The following is a 16657-nucleotide window of genomic DNA, read 5'->3' as shown; positions in this document are numbered from 1 at the left end:
GTGTAACTCTTCAGCCTTAATGCTGAGTAGAGAGGCATGGTAAAGGTCATTCACATTAGTCAAGATATTAAGGAGTTAAAAGAAAATTATTAGTAAATACAATTATATATTTACTTTCATTTTGCCTTATAATCTTACTACTGCTTCATTTTTTTTCATTAATATTAAAGACAGATTATGATGGAATAAATTGAATTTATTATTTTGTATATATATAAGGTATTGTACCCTCAGAAATTAACAAATCCATCAGGGTAAACTAGCAATTTCTCAAATATCTTTTGAAGTAGAAGCTACCTATACTTACGTAATGTACGTTGCAATTCACTGTAAAGGTCTCTCCACTCAAATTTCTACCCATTGCCTTTGATAATCAGTGAACAGAAGAATGAAATGTCTCTCTTCTTTCACAATTTCATCAGCTCATGACAGTGCACCATAAAGGAATACCAAAATTAAAAGGTTCATTCCTCACCTGTTAGAGGATCATTGCAAATGATAAACTCATATTTCAAAAAGTAATTAGGACATGATTTAGATGTATATCAGATGCATGCATTTGATGCTTTTGCACATGCTGCACTCCTCACCAAGCCACTGGTATCCAAAAAAAATGGAGCAGCATCTCACTTTTCTAAGTACTGACAACTGCGTTTGGAAGAGGCTGCCCAGGGAAGTGGTTCAGTCACCACCCCTGGAGGTAATTAAAAGATATGTACATGTGGCCCTTAGGGACATGGTTTAGTGGTGGGCTTGGCAGTGTTGGCAGTTATACTCAAGGATCTCAAAGGTCTTTTCCAACCTAAATGATTCTATGATAAGGTCATGCCAGTGTGTAGAAGGGAATATGAAACGCATGTGGCCAGCAACAGCATTCTGCAGTTGTTGTGTATTGATAAGGATCATGACTGAAAACATTGTGGTGAAACTAGTTCAGCCAGATACAGGAGATGACACATTCAATGTAGGGGGAACTGTGATTTACATATCAACAACAAGCTAAGGAGCCACAGACCAGGCCGGCTGGTCACATACTGGAGGTGGAGGATGTACTGGAGGGCACATAGCCCCACCTTCTGATATGCCCAGCTTGGCAAACAAAGGGAAAAAAGCTGAGACCCTTCAGCATGGCCCAGGACTTGTTGAGACTTGTCGATCTTTTGCAATCACAGAATCACAGAATGTTAGGGATTGAAAGGGACCTCAAAAGATCATCTAGTCCAATCCCCCTGCCGGAGCAGGAACACTTAGATGAGGCTACACAGGAATGTGTCTAGTTGGGTCTTGAATGTCTCCAGAATAGGAGACTACACAACCCCCCTGGGCAGCTTGTTCCAGTGTTCTGATATCCTTACTGAGAAGAAGATTCTTCCCAAATTTAAGTGGAACCTCTTGTGTTCCAGTTTGAACCTATTACCTCTTGTCCTACAGTTGGTTGTCACCGAGAAGAGCCTGGTTCCATCCTCGTGACACTCATCTTTTATATATTTGTAAATATTAATCACCCCTTCCCGCCCCCCCCAGACTTTTCTCTACTCAGAGAGTTATAAAAAAAGCTCACCAAAAACAGCATAGGGAGGGAATCCACCACCCTCAGGACCTTCAGCCCACCAATGGGAACCGAACCCGACATCGGAGGATGCTGTGCTCCTGAACTGCAAACCCCAGCATCCTTGCCGTAGAACACCAAGGCCATACATCGTCATACAAGTCCTGTCATCCATGCTGTGAGGCCGTAAGAGAGACTGGATTCCTCACTCCTTTCTTTCTTCCTTTCTCTCTGCTCTTTCCTGCTCTCCTTTTTTTTTTTTTTCTATATCCCTTTCTCTTTGTCTCTTCTTCCACGATACATTACTCTCTTTCTCTCTCTCTTATACCTTAGTTTTCCTTCCCTCTCTACCTCTCTCTTTCTCTCTTTCCATTTTGAACATATAAGGGTAACATATCTTTAAGCTCTGCTGTTGGATTCTGGTTAGAGTTCATATTATAGCAACTAATGGTTGACAATACATGGCTTGTAGTAGAACTTCTGCTGTTAATGTGTTGATAAGTCCTGTGATATCATAAAATACTGTTGCCAAGCCACTATTTGTTGTAACTAATATTCCAACACGTACTTTTAGTAAAACTCATAATTGAAATGGACCCCTGGAGTGATTGTCTGTCATTCACTTCACATAAGTGCACAGAATTAACCCAGAGTTAACTCACGCCTGATCTCATCTGTTGAGTCAGGGCGTGTGTCACATTCAGAGTTAACTCATCCCTCATCCCATCTGTTGGGATGGGACAGCAGTGCAGCGTGACAATAAAACCTTTGGAATATGGCAGTAAGCTGGAAGAATGTATACAGTGTGGGGAGGGGAGCATTTTCTGGATTCAAGATCTATTTCTTGTGTTGATTGTGTTGGTTCATTGAACTGTTACATTAAATTACTTATAGGAATATTTTTTCTCTTAACCTATGAGTCTTCCAGTTCTAATTTTAACTGTAGCACAGCCCAATACAGAGTTGTAGAAAGCTCCTGACAAATTTGACTTAAAGCAAACTGAAAGGTAAGAAAAGTATAATTAAAAGCATAGTCTTGGTTTGGCAAATGAGTTCTAGAAAATTTGCCTTAATAACAGATTTCCCAGACAAGTTGTCTGGTTCCTCTTTAAAAGGCTAGTGAAGACAAGAAGATAGCAGCTGAAGATGGCCTCCTGTAGGTGGACATTAGCCTCAGAATCAGGGACTTAACAGAGTAAGGTGTTGTTCCACCTAATTTCTGGACCCCAGTATACATCAAGCTTGTGAGATTCATCATTTTGGGGATGCACACAAGTGCATGTCTGCCTAGGAGCTTTAGTCTCAGATCCGTAATCTAGGTGGACTAACTCACTAGAAGTTGGGCTTTATCCTCAGGAAAACGTAATCAAGTGTGAAATGTAAATGAAACTGTAATAGAATTATGCAATTATAAGTGGAGAAAAAAGAGCTATTGCTGGAGGGAAAAAGTGAGAAGAGTATGTATCTACACTCTTGAACAATTTTGTTCACACAGCCATGAAATAAGTTTAAATGTATAAATGCATTTGCAACTATGTAAAAGTAAGTGACATCATGGCAATAAATTATATATCAGGAAGTATTGTCAATAACCCACCATAACCACATTTAGTAATCAAACACTTACAAAAAAAAAAAAATTCTGGAAAATACTTGTACAATAATTGACATGATTACAATAAAACAGCAAATAGCACAGGATGAGTTGTCAATGAATAAAAAGGAAATAAATTTTTTTCTCTTTTCAAATCTCAAACAGACAAAAGAGAATCAGAAGCTTGTCTGTACTCCAGTAGCTTGTTTTTTACCCACACACAAGCACACCAACAAACACAAATCCAGTAAGTTTAAATAATAATTAAATTATTCAGAAGTAAATTTGGGAAATTAAACCTTCAACACATAGACAAACATGTCAATTACAGTAATGTGTCAAATTATAATGTTAATAACCTTGCAGGTGACAAGCTGTTTCAGAATAGTAAAAAACCAGATGCTTCTATCAGTATTCTCAAACCTAAAGATATGGGTCATTTTAGTGTCATTTCTCTTTCAAGACACAGTGCATGTTTATTTTCCAGGTAGCCCTGTGCCAGGATTTCTAGGACTAAAAATGCCAGAGTTATGATGTTAGGTTAACCAGATCTTCCAAGCTCTCCTTTTGCCTTATCTGGAAAATAACTCCTTAAAGGAGAAGAAATAGTGGAAAGACACAAATAGTTCTCTGATCAGGAAAACTTCAGAACATGTTGGAGATGAGCCCTGGAGGAAGGACTTCAAATTATTTAATTGGATGGAGAAGGATGAATGGCAATACCTTTGGAAACCCTACTGGTTTGCTGGGTTTTTTCATGAGCAGATGAAACTGTGTACTATTTCTGTGATACAAATCAGTAGTGCGTGTGTGAATGTTTAGTTTATAAATGTTAGAAAAATATAAAAATAAATAAATTTGAAGAGCTTTCTCTACATGAATCTGATGAAAAGAATCATGGAATTATATATTACCATGTGCTCTAGAATGAATAAAAAATCCTTATTGATATACGACGGTTGGCATGTATGTATCATCCAGATGAGTTTTGTCAGTGTAGGAATGATACTGAGGAAGAAATAATCAGGAGGCTATTGAACTCGGTAATGTACTTATGAATTTGTGCCACTGAGTTGAGACTAGATGTAACTTCTGAATGTATACTCTAAATCCAGCAGATTTCAGGTCAAGTAGTTTCTTTTCAGTCTTTTGAGAAAGTAGTCTTTGTGTGAACTCCTCTTCAAGGTAAGAGGATATCTTCACCCCAAAGGTCTTAGGTGCCATGGCAACAAGAAATGGCACCTCTGTAAACATTCTTGGTGCTAAAAGTCATATGAAAGCAGCTTGAACTGAAGGGTACTGGGTGAGCCTTTTCCCTTCAGTTTTCCTCAGCTTTTAGCAGACTTTCTTTCTTGGGCTTTTTTTTTTTTTTTTTTTTGTCTCAGTTGTGTTATAGATATCTTTAATCTGCTGCACTCTTAGAGACCAAATTTTCTTCAGAGACTGAGTTAAAAGAGTTACTCAGCTATATTGTTTTAGGTCAGTGCCATTTGTCTGTTCAAAATTTATTAAAGGCTTTCTTTATCAGTTATGAAGTAGAGTCTTACACATGCATTTAACAACAGGTGTCTTAGGGCCATTCTATATATTTATTCAAAACTGAACATAATAAGAACAAAAAAGGAAATGTTGAGCTCTCAGTAAATAAATTTATTTTCTAGATTAATTACAAATTTATCATGTATATATATGATTTGATATCAACTCTAAATTATACTTGGGAGAATATGCAGGCAAATCTGTGTCTGGCATAGTAAGTGATTACACTAGTCCTATAAATTCATGGCTGATGGTTGGTACTTCATTAAGCTATTACTGAATACTCTGGTAATCTTTGCAACTTTGCAATATGTCAATATGCAATATGGGGATAACTAATGAGCATTTTCAAGATATCAGGTATGAATCTCTTATTACTGTACATTTTGTAGGAAAGGCTTTCTAAAAGATAAAAACACTAAAACAAAAGAAACAAACAAACAAAAAAAATAGACAGTATCAATTCATATTTCAGAGATTAGATTATGTCAGAATAGAGAAATAAAAGCACACAGGTATATAGCAGAAATGGGAATTCAAGGAGCCCAGTGCAACATAAATGCAGGTATCCAAAGGCGGCATATGCTGAATTACAGAAGGAATTTTGATCTGGAACTGACCTCTTGGTCACAAGGTTTCATACACATGCTAACAAGGTGTATGACAAAGGAGCAATTAGGAGGCAATAGTAACAAACAGGCCAACCAGGACACTTTCATCAACTAGAAATAAAAAAACCAAACAAATAAATAAATGGAAGTAATTCCTTTATTTAGGTATCTAAATGGTACACAGAGACTGATTCATCTCACTGTAAAACAGATACCTAAATCTAGGATTTCTACTGACTTTAGTTACTTCACTATCTGTAACCAGAGCTTAAAATTCTGCTCATGTATACACAACAATACCGCAAACAGTCAAATGTAGATGTTTGGATCTGAATCTGAATCCCATCCACTATAAAATACCTGCAGACTGAGAACCCTTACTCACAACCTATAGTACTGGAAGCAGTACTATTTACCAGGTACATGACAGCTAGAGATGGACACACAACTCTCCTCTGGGGAGTTAGATAATGCATTTTTAATTTCTCAATTTAGTAACACTTTGTGTCTTCTAGTAATTTGTCATAATATCCAGTCATCTTACAATCTTACAGTCCTTTAGGACTGTGTTCAGTGTTTTGAGGAGGTGTTTTGTTTTTTTTTTTTTTGTTTGTTTGTTTGTTTGTTTTTTGTTTTTTTTTTTGAAACAGAGACTATCATTATTTAAATACACAAGTATTTTTCCCTTTCTACATTTTCTTTATGTTTTTTAAGATGTCAGATATAGAATAATTGTACTTTGATATGACTTCACAGAAATTAAAAATACTCACAGATATTTTTATTAGGTAGAAACAATTTTCTTCCTAAAAGATCTACTTTTCTTTTGTCAGTCCTCAAAATATATTAGTGATTTGCTTAGAAAATACTAATATACTATAAGACTATAATGCGATTTTTATTCATGCCATGTTTTTTCCTATAAACTATATAGATACTAAATACATTAATACGTTGTCTGTATTAGAATCAGCTAGTTAAGGAATTTTTTTTAATGAGCAAGAGTTAAGCTACATGCAGTAGCAAGAGTTTTTATTTTCAGTTTTAATTGCACATGGCTACAGCCAAGTGATACCTTGATAAAGCTGATGGTTAACACATTATTTGTTGAGAACTGTAGAAATGCACAATTAACAGTCATCTTTTCTTCAAGAACAGAGAAATAAGGTGCTAATTTTCATTCATATACATGGACAGCTATTGAATAGCTGAACACTCAAAATTAGGGAAAAGAAAATGCTAGTTACAAAGTGAGCATGTGAATATTATTCTAGTGAAATTTGCACACTTTAAATCAATATGGACTGAAGAAGTTAGGTCTCTTTTCCCTGGAGAAGAGGAGGCTCAGAGAGGCCTCATCACAGTATTCCATTACTTAAAGAGTGCAAAGAGGATGAAGTCTCTCTCTTCAGAAGGAGCAACATGGAGGAGACAAGAGACAACAAGTACAAATTGCTCTCAATATAAGAAAGAGTTCTTATAGAGTGAGAACAATCAGAAACTGGAACGACCCTCCCAGGGTTGTGGTGGAGTCCTCATTGCTTTAGTTTTCAAGATGCAATTAGAGAGGGTGACAGATAATTTGATCTAGGTTCTCTCTCCCAGAAAATGTTGCACTACTTAATCTTTCTAAGTCCCTTCCAACCTGGGCTGTTTTATGATTCTATGATTCTATGATGCAGGATGGTGTGCACTTGGTTAGTCAACATTCACAGGCAGTGTTAAGAAGCTAGTGATACTTCTAAGACAGATCAAGCTGAAAGTGGCCTAAGACTTAACTCTAGAATTTCAAAATTTATAGCAAACCACATATAATATTGACTTCTATTTCATACGTTAGTTTCTTTCATCATGGGTTAAATAAGCCCAGGTTTTAAAAACAAAATTAGAAATAATGTATTTTTTTTTCTATTAAAAACTATATATGTGTATCTTAAATGTATATGCAAGGTAGGTGACATGACTTTTTTCAGATATAGAGATACAACCTTTTAAAACAAAAGAAACAAGCTGAAGCTGAGTTTTTCGCTTAATGAAATAAAATGTTATTTGAAACTAGAACCCTCTTAAGGAAATCCATTTAGAGGTGTGTGGAACAATTTGACATGTCAATAGCATTATGTCAATAGTACCTGATCAGATTCATGTCACATGGTGGTGATAAAACCATCTCACAAATCAAATACAGGAACAGTACAAACTTCATAAAATCCAGTCCCATTGCTTTTCACAGAAAGAACTGTTCACTCAGTTCAAGATTATAGTTACTGATTTGTAACAACAGCACATTAATTTTAAAAATTACACTTTATAATGCCATAATATAGTTTGCAGTCTGAAAACCAAAAGCAAGCAAGCAACCAACACAAGCGAAAAACCTCCAACCGGTTAGGGTTACAAGAATAAAAACACAACGGGAAAAAAACACCCTTAGAACCAGATGTGGGCTCTAACAAAGGCTATTTTCCATTAAAAGCTCTAAACATTGTTTCTTTACCCTGAAAGACACAGTACGAATCTTAGTTATGGCAGACATATTGTTCAATAAGTAGATTTACATTTTCTCTCACATTTTGATCTTAGTTTCTACCCCAATTCCAACTATTCTAACTCTTTCTTATTTTTGTTTTCTAGATAAAATAACCATGCACTACCTATATCTTGCTCTGCCTTTAAAGTTTGTACAGCTTGGGGATCAATACTTTCAACCCAAGCGCTTTGTTCTCTGTCCAGTATTCTGACACATGCCATGTGCTATCAACGATTTGATGAATGAAATGAAAGCATATGACCACCTACCCACACACCTTGGCAGAGGTGCACTCCATACACGCCGACCACCTCCCAGGCAGGTAAGTTTATTAGCACCTTCCAGGCGATATCCAGGGAAACAAGAAAAGATCAAGGAATCTCCAACACCAAAATGAAAACCAATTCGTCTACTGAAGGCAGGAACACCAGGATCATCACATGACTCCAGATCATATTCTGTAGACAATAAAACATAATGCATAAATAAATGGGGCAAGCTGTCTACATGGGGAAAAAAAAAAAAAAAAAGCTTACCAAATTAGTTGCATTGTGTCAGAATGGAACACCTGGAAAACATGTATTTAAGAGTTGTGTTCTCTGCTAAAACCCAGTACTGTTTCTATATGTCTATTATGGCTATATATACAGTAATTATTTATCTATTGTGTCCCACCCACACTACATTTATTTTCATAGTTTCAAGGGCTGTAATCAGCTTGTAGTGTAAGTGGTTTGCTAAAATTTTGTTTAATTACATCCTCTGTATATAATTCCCAGTTAATTTCATCTGAACTCCCAAACACTTCTGATAACTGATAAGAAAAGCCATTTTCTAAAGCAGTTACATTGGATGCTGGTGGAGCATAGGGTCAGATTCACTTAGAGGAAGAAACTCCATTTAGTCTGGGGAAGAAATCAACCCAAGGTTTCTGAATGAGTGTTTAAATAGCTGACTTACTAAATAAAAGAAAGGAAGGAAGAGAACCTTCCCTACAGTAACTGCCTTGTGGAAAGGTCCTGAATGGTAGAAGGAATCTATAAACCACAGCAGTTTCTTCTGGCAAAGGTTGCGAGTTCTGGAAACACATGATCTACTAATTCTGCTCAGCACTACAAAGGCTGAGGCGGACATGGAGATATTCCGTGACCAACCTTTAGGCACCTGAGAATTTTCTCGACAAAGTTCTGTGTTAGACAACATTCAAAACAGGTTAAGGTCTTCTTACTAAATACTTCTTATTATGGAGAAATACATTCTGATTATGTGAAAATAAGAAAACAGACTCACCCATTTGTTTCATGAAATTACTGTACTTGATAATATTTCCCATTTTTTTAATATAAATGATGACATACGATGATTATCTATGTGTATGTCAGTTGTAGGTATACCACAAACCTTTGCTTGTGCTTGAAAAATTCTGTGACTCATATATTTTATTACTCTACAATTTTCCCCCTTGCATCCATAATGATATTTTCTGTGTTTTTCTACAAGTTATTTAGCTGATCCCTGATTTGGTTAGTCCAAAGTATCCGTAATGAATGTAATTTAGCTTTTGATATGAGTAAATCCAACACTATTCCTCTAATCAGTCAGGTGCTTTTATTTGTTTGTGTTTAGTTTTTGTTTAGTTTTTAAAATAAGCAAACTAAATGAAATACATTGTTCATTAATAGTATGTTCATCTGTAAACATTGCCGTATCTCAATAAAATGTATTAACTGTTTTTCATGTCTTGAAAAAACGTAAGAAAGTTGGGTATATAAGTTCCTTATGTACTTCTTGCACAGAATATGCATGTGCATGAGCACCTCAACTAGCAGTTGATTCATTCATATGTGGATCTGTAAATATTCTACATTCCAGTAATAGAGATTGGAAAAGAAAATAATAGAGAAGTGTATTTTGTGTGTCATCTAGTTTTGGAAGACTGTAAATAAGAAGCAGTAAACTAATTTTTTTTCAATTGTTTTGAAGAGGTTTTAGAAAAATTATCATAACTTCTTACTGCATCAACAGCTATTTAATATTTTATTTTCTTTTTACATATACATTTTCTATTCCAAAATCAATCTTCAATTTAGAATCCTCTGTGACTCTGAATTAGCACATTACTGCTTTTTTACAGTTTCTATACTCCCTTTAGTAAATCGATAGTCAGTTTCTTTCTTCTGAAGAAGTATCTTCTATCTTTCTATTTTTTTCCTGTTAATTCCCCTCCAAACTTCTTTTTCACACTGTTGATGGTTCTTTAAGAACCGGGACAACTTGTCCTTAAACCAGTCACATCACCAACATCCTTCTCAATCTGTTAGCCACCTTTATAAACCTGAGTCTGTTTTCTACTATAGAGACAATATGATTTCTCTTGAGTTTGGGTTTTTTGTTTGGTTGGTTTTGTTTGGTTTGGTTTGGTTGTTTTTTCCTGGTACTTCATAAAGTTTCTGCTATCTACAAGTACAAATATTACCTGGAAATAGTTTCTGGATATTTAGCAGAACGTAATTTCTTACCTGAAAATGTTATGTTGAAGCCTTCATAAGAAATTGAAAAATCAGATATAAATCGAAGCTGTGCAGTAAAATTTCCGAAGAGGCCAGCTTTAATTGTAGGGGGTAAGACTGAGCCAGTTAACCTGGCTACTGGTTCTGTGAAGCTGCCATCTTCAGTGATGAGTAAATAGTCATGAGAGCTCTCAAGGTGAAAGGTATGAAAAAACAGCTGTACACCTTTAAAAATATTTAAAAAGGGGGAAAGAAAAGCAATTAATCAGGTGATTTTAATCTTCCTTTATACACAGGTGACAGAGAAAGTATATCTTCTTTTATCTGAAAAGATTTTTAGAAAAAGTCACACATGGAATCAAAACTCCACATCCAGAGAACAAAATTTGCAGAAAGCACATAGTCCCAACCAATAAATATGTACAGTGTGGATGTTTGTTTAGGTCACTGTAAATCAGTAGCTCCCAGAAGAGAACTGATTGGATTTGTTGTTATTTGTATACAGCAACCTGAAAATCTAAATTTGTATTGGATAGATTTCATTCAAGTTCCTGTATGCCTCTTTTATTTGTAATCTCTACCATTATCTCTTTATTAAAATAGGAGACATGCTTTAATAACTGCCTAAAATTTTGTATTAATTTTTTATTTTTGCATTTCTTCCAGCACAGTTCTCTTTTTTACTCTACAGTGCAGGGAAGTGCCCATACACAAGTACAAAGCAGATACAATTTTTTATCTACGGTCTTCCTTACGTGCAGATTCATGTTTTTGGGGATCAGTTCTTCACTCAAGCCATGACTGTTTTGTTTTGTTTTGTTTTGTTTTGTTTTGTTTTGTTTTGTTTTCGTTTGGTTTGGTTTGGTTTGGTTTGGTTTGGTTTGGTTCTGTTTGGTTTGGTTCTGTTTGGTTTGGTTCTGTTTGGTTTTGGTTTTGCCAACTTCCAATCCAGCAATTAATTAAATTAAATTTTGACTAACTGTTAGGTTTACAAAGACAATGATTTACTGTGGGGAACAAGCTTCTTAGAAAGTCATATATTTTACATTTTAAATACCATGAGTTTTAAACAAAAATCTAATCCATGATTTAAACAGTAGAAACTTCCAATATACTTCTCAGATTATCACAGTAACTATCACAGTATTGTCATAGAAAAGAGATTGAGGAATGTTTTGATTCAGTGGTATGTAATACACCATTAGTTCTTCCTAGGCTTTTTTCCTTAGTTCTTTTTCCATTTCCCTAATGGACAACCTGCAGCCTAACTGCACATCCAAATATTACCCCACTGTATATATAACATAAAGATATAATTTTTTACGATAATTATTTAAGTCTAATATCTAAGGTTATTAAGAGACAGATCAGATCATCTTCTTCATACTTAGTAATGGAGAAGAGCTATCAACAGGATCCCAAGAGATTTCACTGAAAAAATTAGTGGTATTTAACTATTTTTATCTATTTTAGCTCTCCTACTTTCTGCCCATTTTTCTAAGAGAGACTAAAATGCATTTCCTCTGGTAAGTATTAAAAGAATGTTTCTTTTGAAAAACAAAACAAAACAAAACAAACAAACAAAAAAAAACAAACCAAAACAAAATAAAACATAAACTACTAACACCACATTTGAAGATACTTACTTTGGGAAAGTACACTTCTTCCTCAAAAGAGTGGCAGAATGGCAGAAAGTACTGGTTTAACTACTTTAACACAATTTATAAAAGGCGTTTTATTGTGGTTTTGTGTTTGATTTTTTTTATACATAGTCACAACATATAGACATGCAATTCATATTAGATTCTTACCCTTGCCATGTGACACTTCAATAGTCCAAGTGCAATTTAAAGAGTTTGGATAAAAATCAGGAAAACCTGGAGAAAGGACAGTTCCACTCTTCCCTTGAATATACCCACCACATAAAGCTTGACAAGAGAAAAAAAAAAAAAAAAGGTGTAGAGGGGAAACAAGCAGAAGTTATACAAAAGTCCTGTTTTTCATTAAAAATAAAAATCTCATTCATTTTTTGAACTACCCTTAAAATTAAAAACAGAGTCAAGTATTAAAATAAGAAGTTAATTCATCTAAAGCCAGGACATTCACATTTGACAACAGATTGTTCATTATTAAATTAGCCCTTGAAAAGGAGTTTATTTTTCATCAACAGTCCCTCCTGCCAGTATTTAAGATTTTTTTTTTTTGTGAAATAACTCAAAAATCAAATATCTTGCAGCAAATTTTCTTGCACTACATATTTAGAATGTTATATATTCAATTCAATTTTTCACTTTCCAATAAACTGTTATTTATTTTTTTTTTAAATAACATTTTTAAAATTTCTCCTGTAATGCTCAGTGGGAAAGAAAACAACACAAACAAAATAAAACAAAACAAAACAAAAAACCAAACAACAAAAAACTCACATCTTTTCCTCTCTTTCAAAGATTCATATGTCCCATCGTAAGTAATTTATTTGGAACTGAGTATTTTGAAAGAAACAAAAACTATTCTAGAAAACATTCAATGCCTACTAACATTTGCTAAACCAGGCTGCTCAAATTTGCATGGTAAATTAATTAAAATTTAAGATTTGCGTGTTGAATTACTCACTGATCTTATAAGCACAGCATGGATGTGCTTTTCTCTCATCTGTTGCTGTCCAGCTTTTTATTTGGTATTTTTAAAATTTTAATAGTCTAAATATTTAACAATAAAACAACAAAGCATTAAGATGCTTTTAGTTTTCTCCCTTACATAGAGGGGTATACTTTACCATAAGCTATATCGCAAATATACATGACAAAATGTTCAATAAATATACAGTACTTCCATGTAAATGTATGTATAGAATATATATACATACCAACATGCTGGCATTATAGCTAAAGTGTTTGTTTAAGTTTTTAATGTTTTTTGAATTTATATGTTACATATATAAATAAGTAGCAGGAAAGGAAATGTTTCTAGACTGGATTTCCCTGCATAAATGTATTTCGACATATAAGCATGAATGAGAATATACATGGATAAAACCACAGTAAACATATGATTGATAACATTACTTAATAATTAGTAACATAATTACAGATATCAGGCTCATAATGTTGTAAATGAACAGTAGTATACATTTGTTCAAAATCCTTCTTATTTTGTAAATACCACAGAAGAAAGGAAAATATTTACCTGTGCAACATTCCTTAAAGCAGATACTAAAAATTTGCAAATAATTTACATAGCTTTAAGTTTACAATTTAAAATACTGGCTGCCCAGGGAGGTTGTGGAGTCTCCTACTCTGGAGACATTCAAAACCTGCCTGTACACATTTCTTGTGTAGCCTCATCTAGGTGTTCCTGCTCCGGCAGAGGGATTGGACTAGATGATCTTTTGAGGTCCCTTCCAATCCATTCTGTGATTCTGTGATATGTAAATGATGGTTTTTATTTAGCTCTCCCTGAAAAATTATTTTCACACTCCACCTTGAGATTATAGTTTTTTGAGCATGACACATTACGTTGAGGAAACTTAGGCAATGTGTCTCTGTACACAGTTATTTCTCTTCTTTGTTGGCATGAAACAAAGAAACATGTCTTTCCTTTAGGGACATATTTTGCTGATTTAATTTCTGAAGCTGCAATTTTGAGAAGAGCAATAGTCTGCAGGATACTACAAAATGTTCATTTCAAACTCAGTCAAAACTGTCACAATAAAAAAAAATTTGGGTCACAACTCTTTGAGCCTCAAAAGGCAAATATGCTAGCAAAATGATTACCTAAAAGAACACGAGTTTTATTTTGTCTTTTTAGACTAGTTAATTCAATGTAGTTAAATACCTGAGGAAAAAAAAAAAAAGAAACTGAGTGTAACCCTTGTGTGTTTCTAGCCCAGAGACCCTACTCCAGAAAGGTTTGAAATTTTCTATTACACACTAATGCTAAAGTGGGTGATGGACCTGGGAAATAAGGACTCTTTCAAGGAGTGAAAATTAACTACATATTTCTGTAGTTCAACATTCATATGCAAACAAAATAGATGAATATTGGTCTTTTAACTCAAAAATGCATTCTTAATTTTTAGTACAAAGTACATTGAAAAAGATTACAATACTACGCAAAATTAAGATTACTACCATAGTTTTATTCAACACATTGCAGGAAGGCAAACAAGCAGAAGGAATCCATAAAACCAACAGGAGAATGCTAAAAATGCTTTGCTCATTTTAAAATTACAGCTTATAGGAAGATCTGTAATACTCCAAAGCTCACCAGCTGTGCCAGAAATATAGTCTAAAATTTGATCAAAAAAGGTAATTGAAAACAATTGTTTGCTTCTGTCCTTGCAAAGGAGGAACAAGTTGTAATGCTTACAAGGTGAATGAGTTTGAATGGTAGATTAGTTTGCTTTGTAGTAATAAAGAGGTTTTAATTACATAATAATTGTTCGGTAGCTTATATGTTTTGTACATGAGGTCAGAAGGATGTAGGGAGAATTAGAAGCCTGAATGAGAATAACTGCTCAGATTTAACAAAACAGTTTAAAACAGAGTTAGAAACTAAAATACTTTGCTGAATCTATGTTTGTCCTTTGGCATTCCACTGTAGTCAATTAAAACCTTAGACTTGAAAAAGGAGTCGCAAATTCACTAATGTAAGTAATTCACAAAAACAAGAGCCTTTATTGGTATAGGCTTGGGTCTTCTCCCTTCACACGTGGATCTTTCACAACTGCCTTAGAACACAGTTATATCTTAACAAGAAAGAAGCCTGATCAAGACTAACGTGCTTTTAAAGGAAATAATTTAGCAGTCAGAAGGGGTAAACAGGAAGTTTTGGCAGAAAGTTTAATGAAAGGAGCTTATGGATAATTTTCAGAGAAGCAGGGTTCTATCCCTATTGAAATACTTAGCTACATTTGGGCATTATATTCTGCAGTTTCTATCAGAGAGATTTTGTAGCAACTACACAAGCATTCCACAAAAAACACTAGTTGATTCTGTGTTTCATAGAAAAATAACTTAGAAAAAAATAATTATTAAAAAAGAGCATGGAAATATTGGCTACTTTGAAAATATTAGTTGTATGGCACCATTTTCTTTCACAGTTGAACAGTGGCACCCTGTGAGAATTCTGATTTTTCTGTTACTGAATACATGCCTATAAATTTCACTGTACATTGCAGTACGTGACAGAAAGTTGATACAGAGATGTAAAGTATAGCTTTTATTAACAGTAAAATAATTTTTGAAATGTATGGATCTTGGTGTAATTGAACGGGGGTAGCAGCAATGATAAGTTTGATTAGTTCTTGAAAACAGGAAGCTGATTTTCTTGGAGTTTAAAGCTGGCCTCTGAAGAACTTGACACTTACCATCACAGCTGGGTAACGCATGATTCCACTGATGGTTTCTTTCACATACGAGTGGTTCTTCATCACTCAGTGTATATCCTGGATCACAGCTAAAAGTTACTGTAGAGCGGATATTGAAGTTGTTACCATGGCGATGACCATTCACAGGAATCCCTGGGTCGAGGCAGGAATCGGATTCCAGAGTAAGACCTGAAATACACAGATTTTATTTGTTTATTTATTTATTTAAGATATTAAACTGAAAAAAATACCAAACAAAACACAACATAAGTAAGACAGGAAGAAGAAAGAGCCCCAAGAAGATACTTGTCCACATTGCCTAAGAACTGAGGTAGACACTTTCTCTAGCTGTTCTCACTGACTTGAAGCACAGATTTTGAATTTTCAGACTCATAGAACAGAGAGGCCCAAATGAACTAGAAAAAGATTAGAGTTTTAAAGTATATTTTATCAAACAATGAGAAAAAAAAAAAAGCCAACAAATGCACCAAACACATAAAAATCTGGGAAGATATTAAGGTTCAAAGTATTTTGCTAATATATAAGTCATATCTGATTATTCCATTTCATCTACTCACCTTCTGATGCTGTGGGACAACACAACTTTCCTTTGTGATAGTAATGGTTATTTGACTTAGCAAAAAGCAGCATTGAAAAACTGTAATTGGTGAACTCAGAAACTACTTGTTAACTCCTACAGATACTATCCTATGAATCCAAAACAAGGAATACAGCTCACACTGTTACTGTAAGCTTATAACTTTTACTTTAGTAAATATTAAATTAAGTATTTTATTTTAAATATAACTTTTATCTGACATAAGGAGTCATTAGCAATTATGTCTTACAGTAGAGATTGAGTAGTGTTTGGTAAATAAACCTGGACCTATACACTGAACAAGGAAAAGAAACCCCAAATTATCAAATGGAGGCTCACTAACTGAGCATTATCCATT

At 34.3% G+C, this 16657-nt stretch overlaps 1 protein-coding gene across 2 annotated transcripts in view; it reads right to left on the bottom strand.

Moving 5' to 3' along the window:
* CSMD1 (CUB and Sushi multiple domains 1) overlaps window positions 1–16657 on the bottom strand; it is a 1060719-nt gene that overhangs the window by 239125 nt on the left and 804937 nt on the right. For both annotated transcript variants that reach the window (XM_065834358.2, XM_071807004.1), the window contains exons 18-21: window positions 15702–15890; window positions 12145–12261; window positions 10343–10558; window positions 8093–8281 (exon numbers count right to left, since the gene is read on the bottom strand). In XM_065834358.2, the coding sequence (XP_065690430.2) occupies window positions 8093–8281; window positions 10343–10558; window positions 12145–12261; window positions 15702–15890 (711 nt within the window). The remainder of the gene's footprint in view (window positions 1–8092; window positions 8282–10342; window positions 10559–12144; window positions 12262–15701; window positions 15891–16657) is intronic.

This window comes from Patagioenas fasciata, chromosome 3, assembly GCF_037038585.1.
Source record: "Patagioenas fasciata isolate bPatFas1 chromosome 3, bPatFas1.hap1, whole genome shotgun sequence".
Taxonomy (NCBI): Eukaryota; Metazoa; Chordata; class Aves; order Columbiformes; family Columbidae; genus Patagioenas; species Patagioenas fasciata.
The sequence above is the reverse complement of the archived record's forward strand: the minus strand, read 5'-3'. Positions and strand labels throughout refer to the sequence as shown.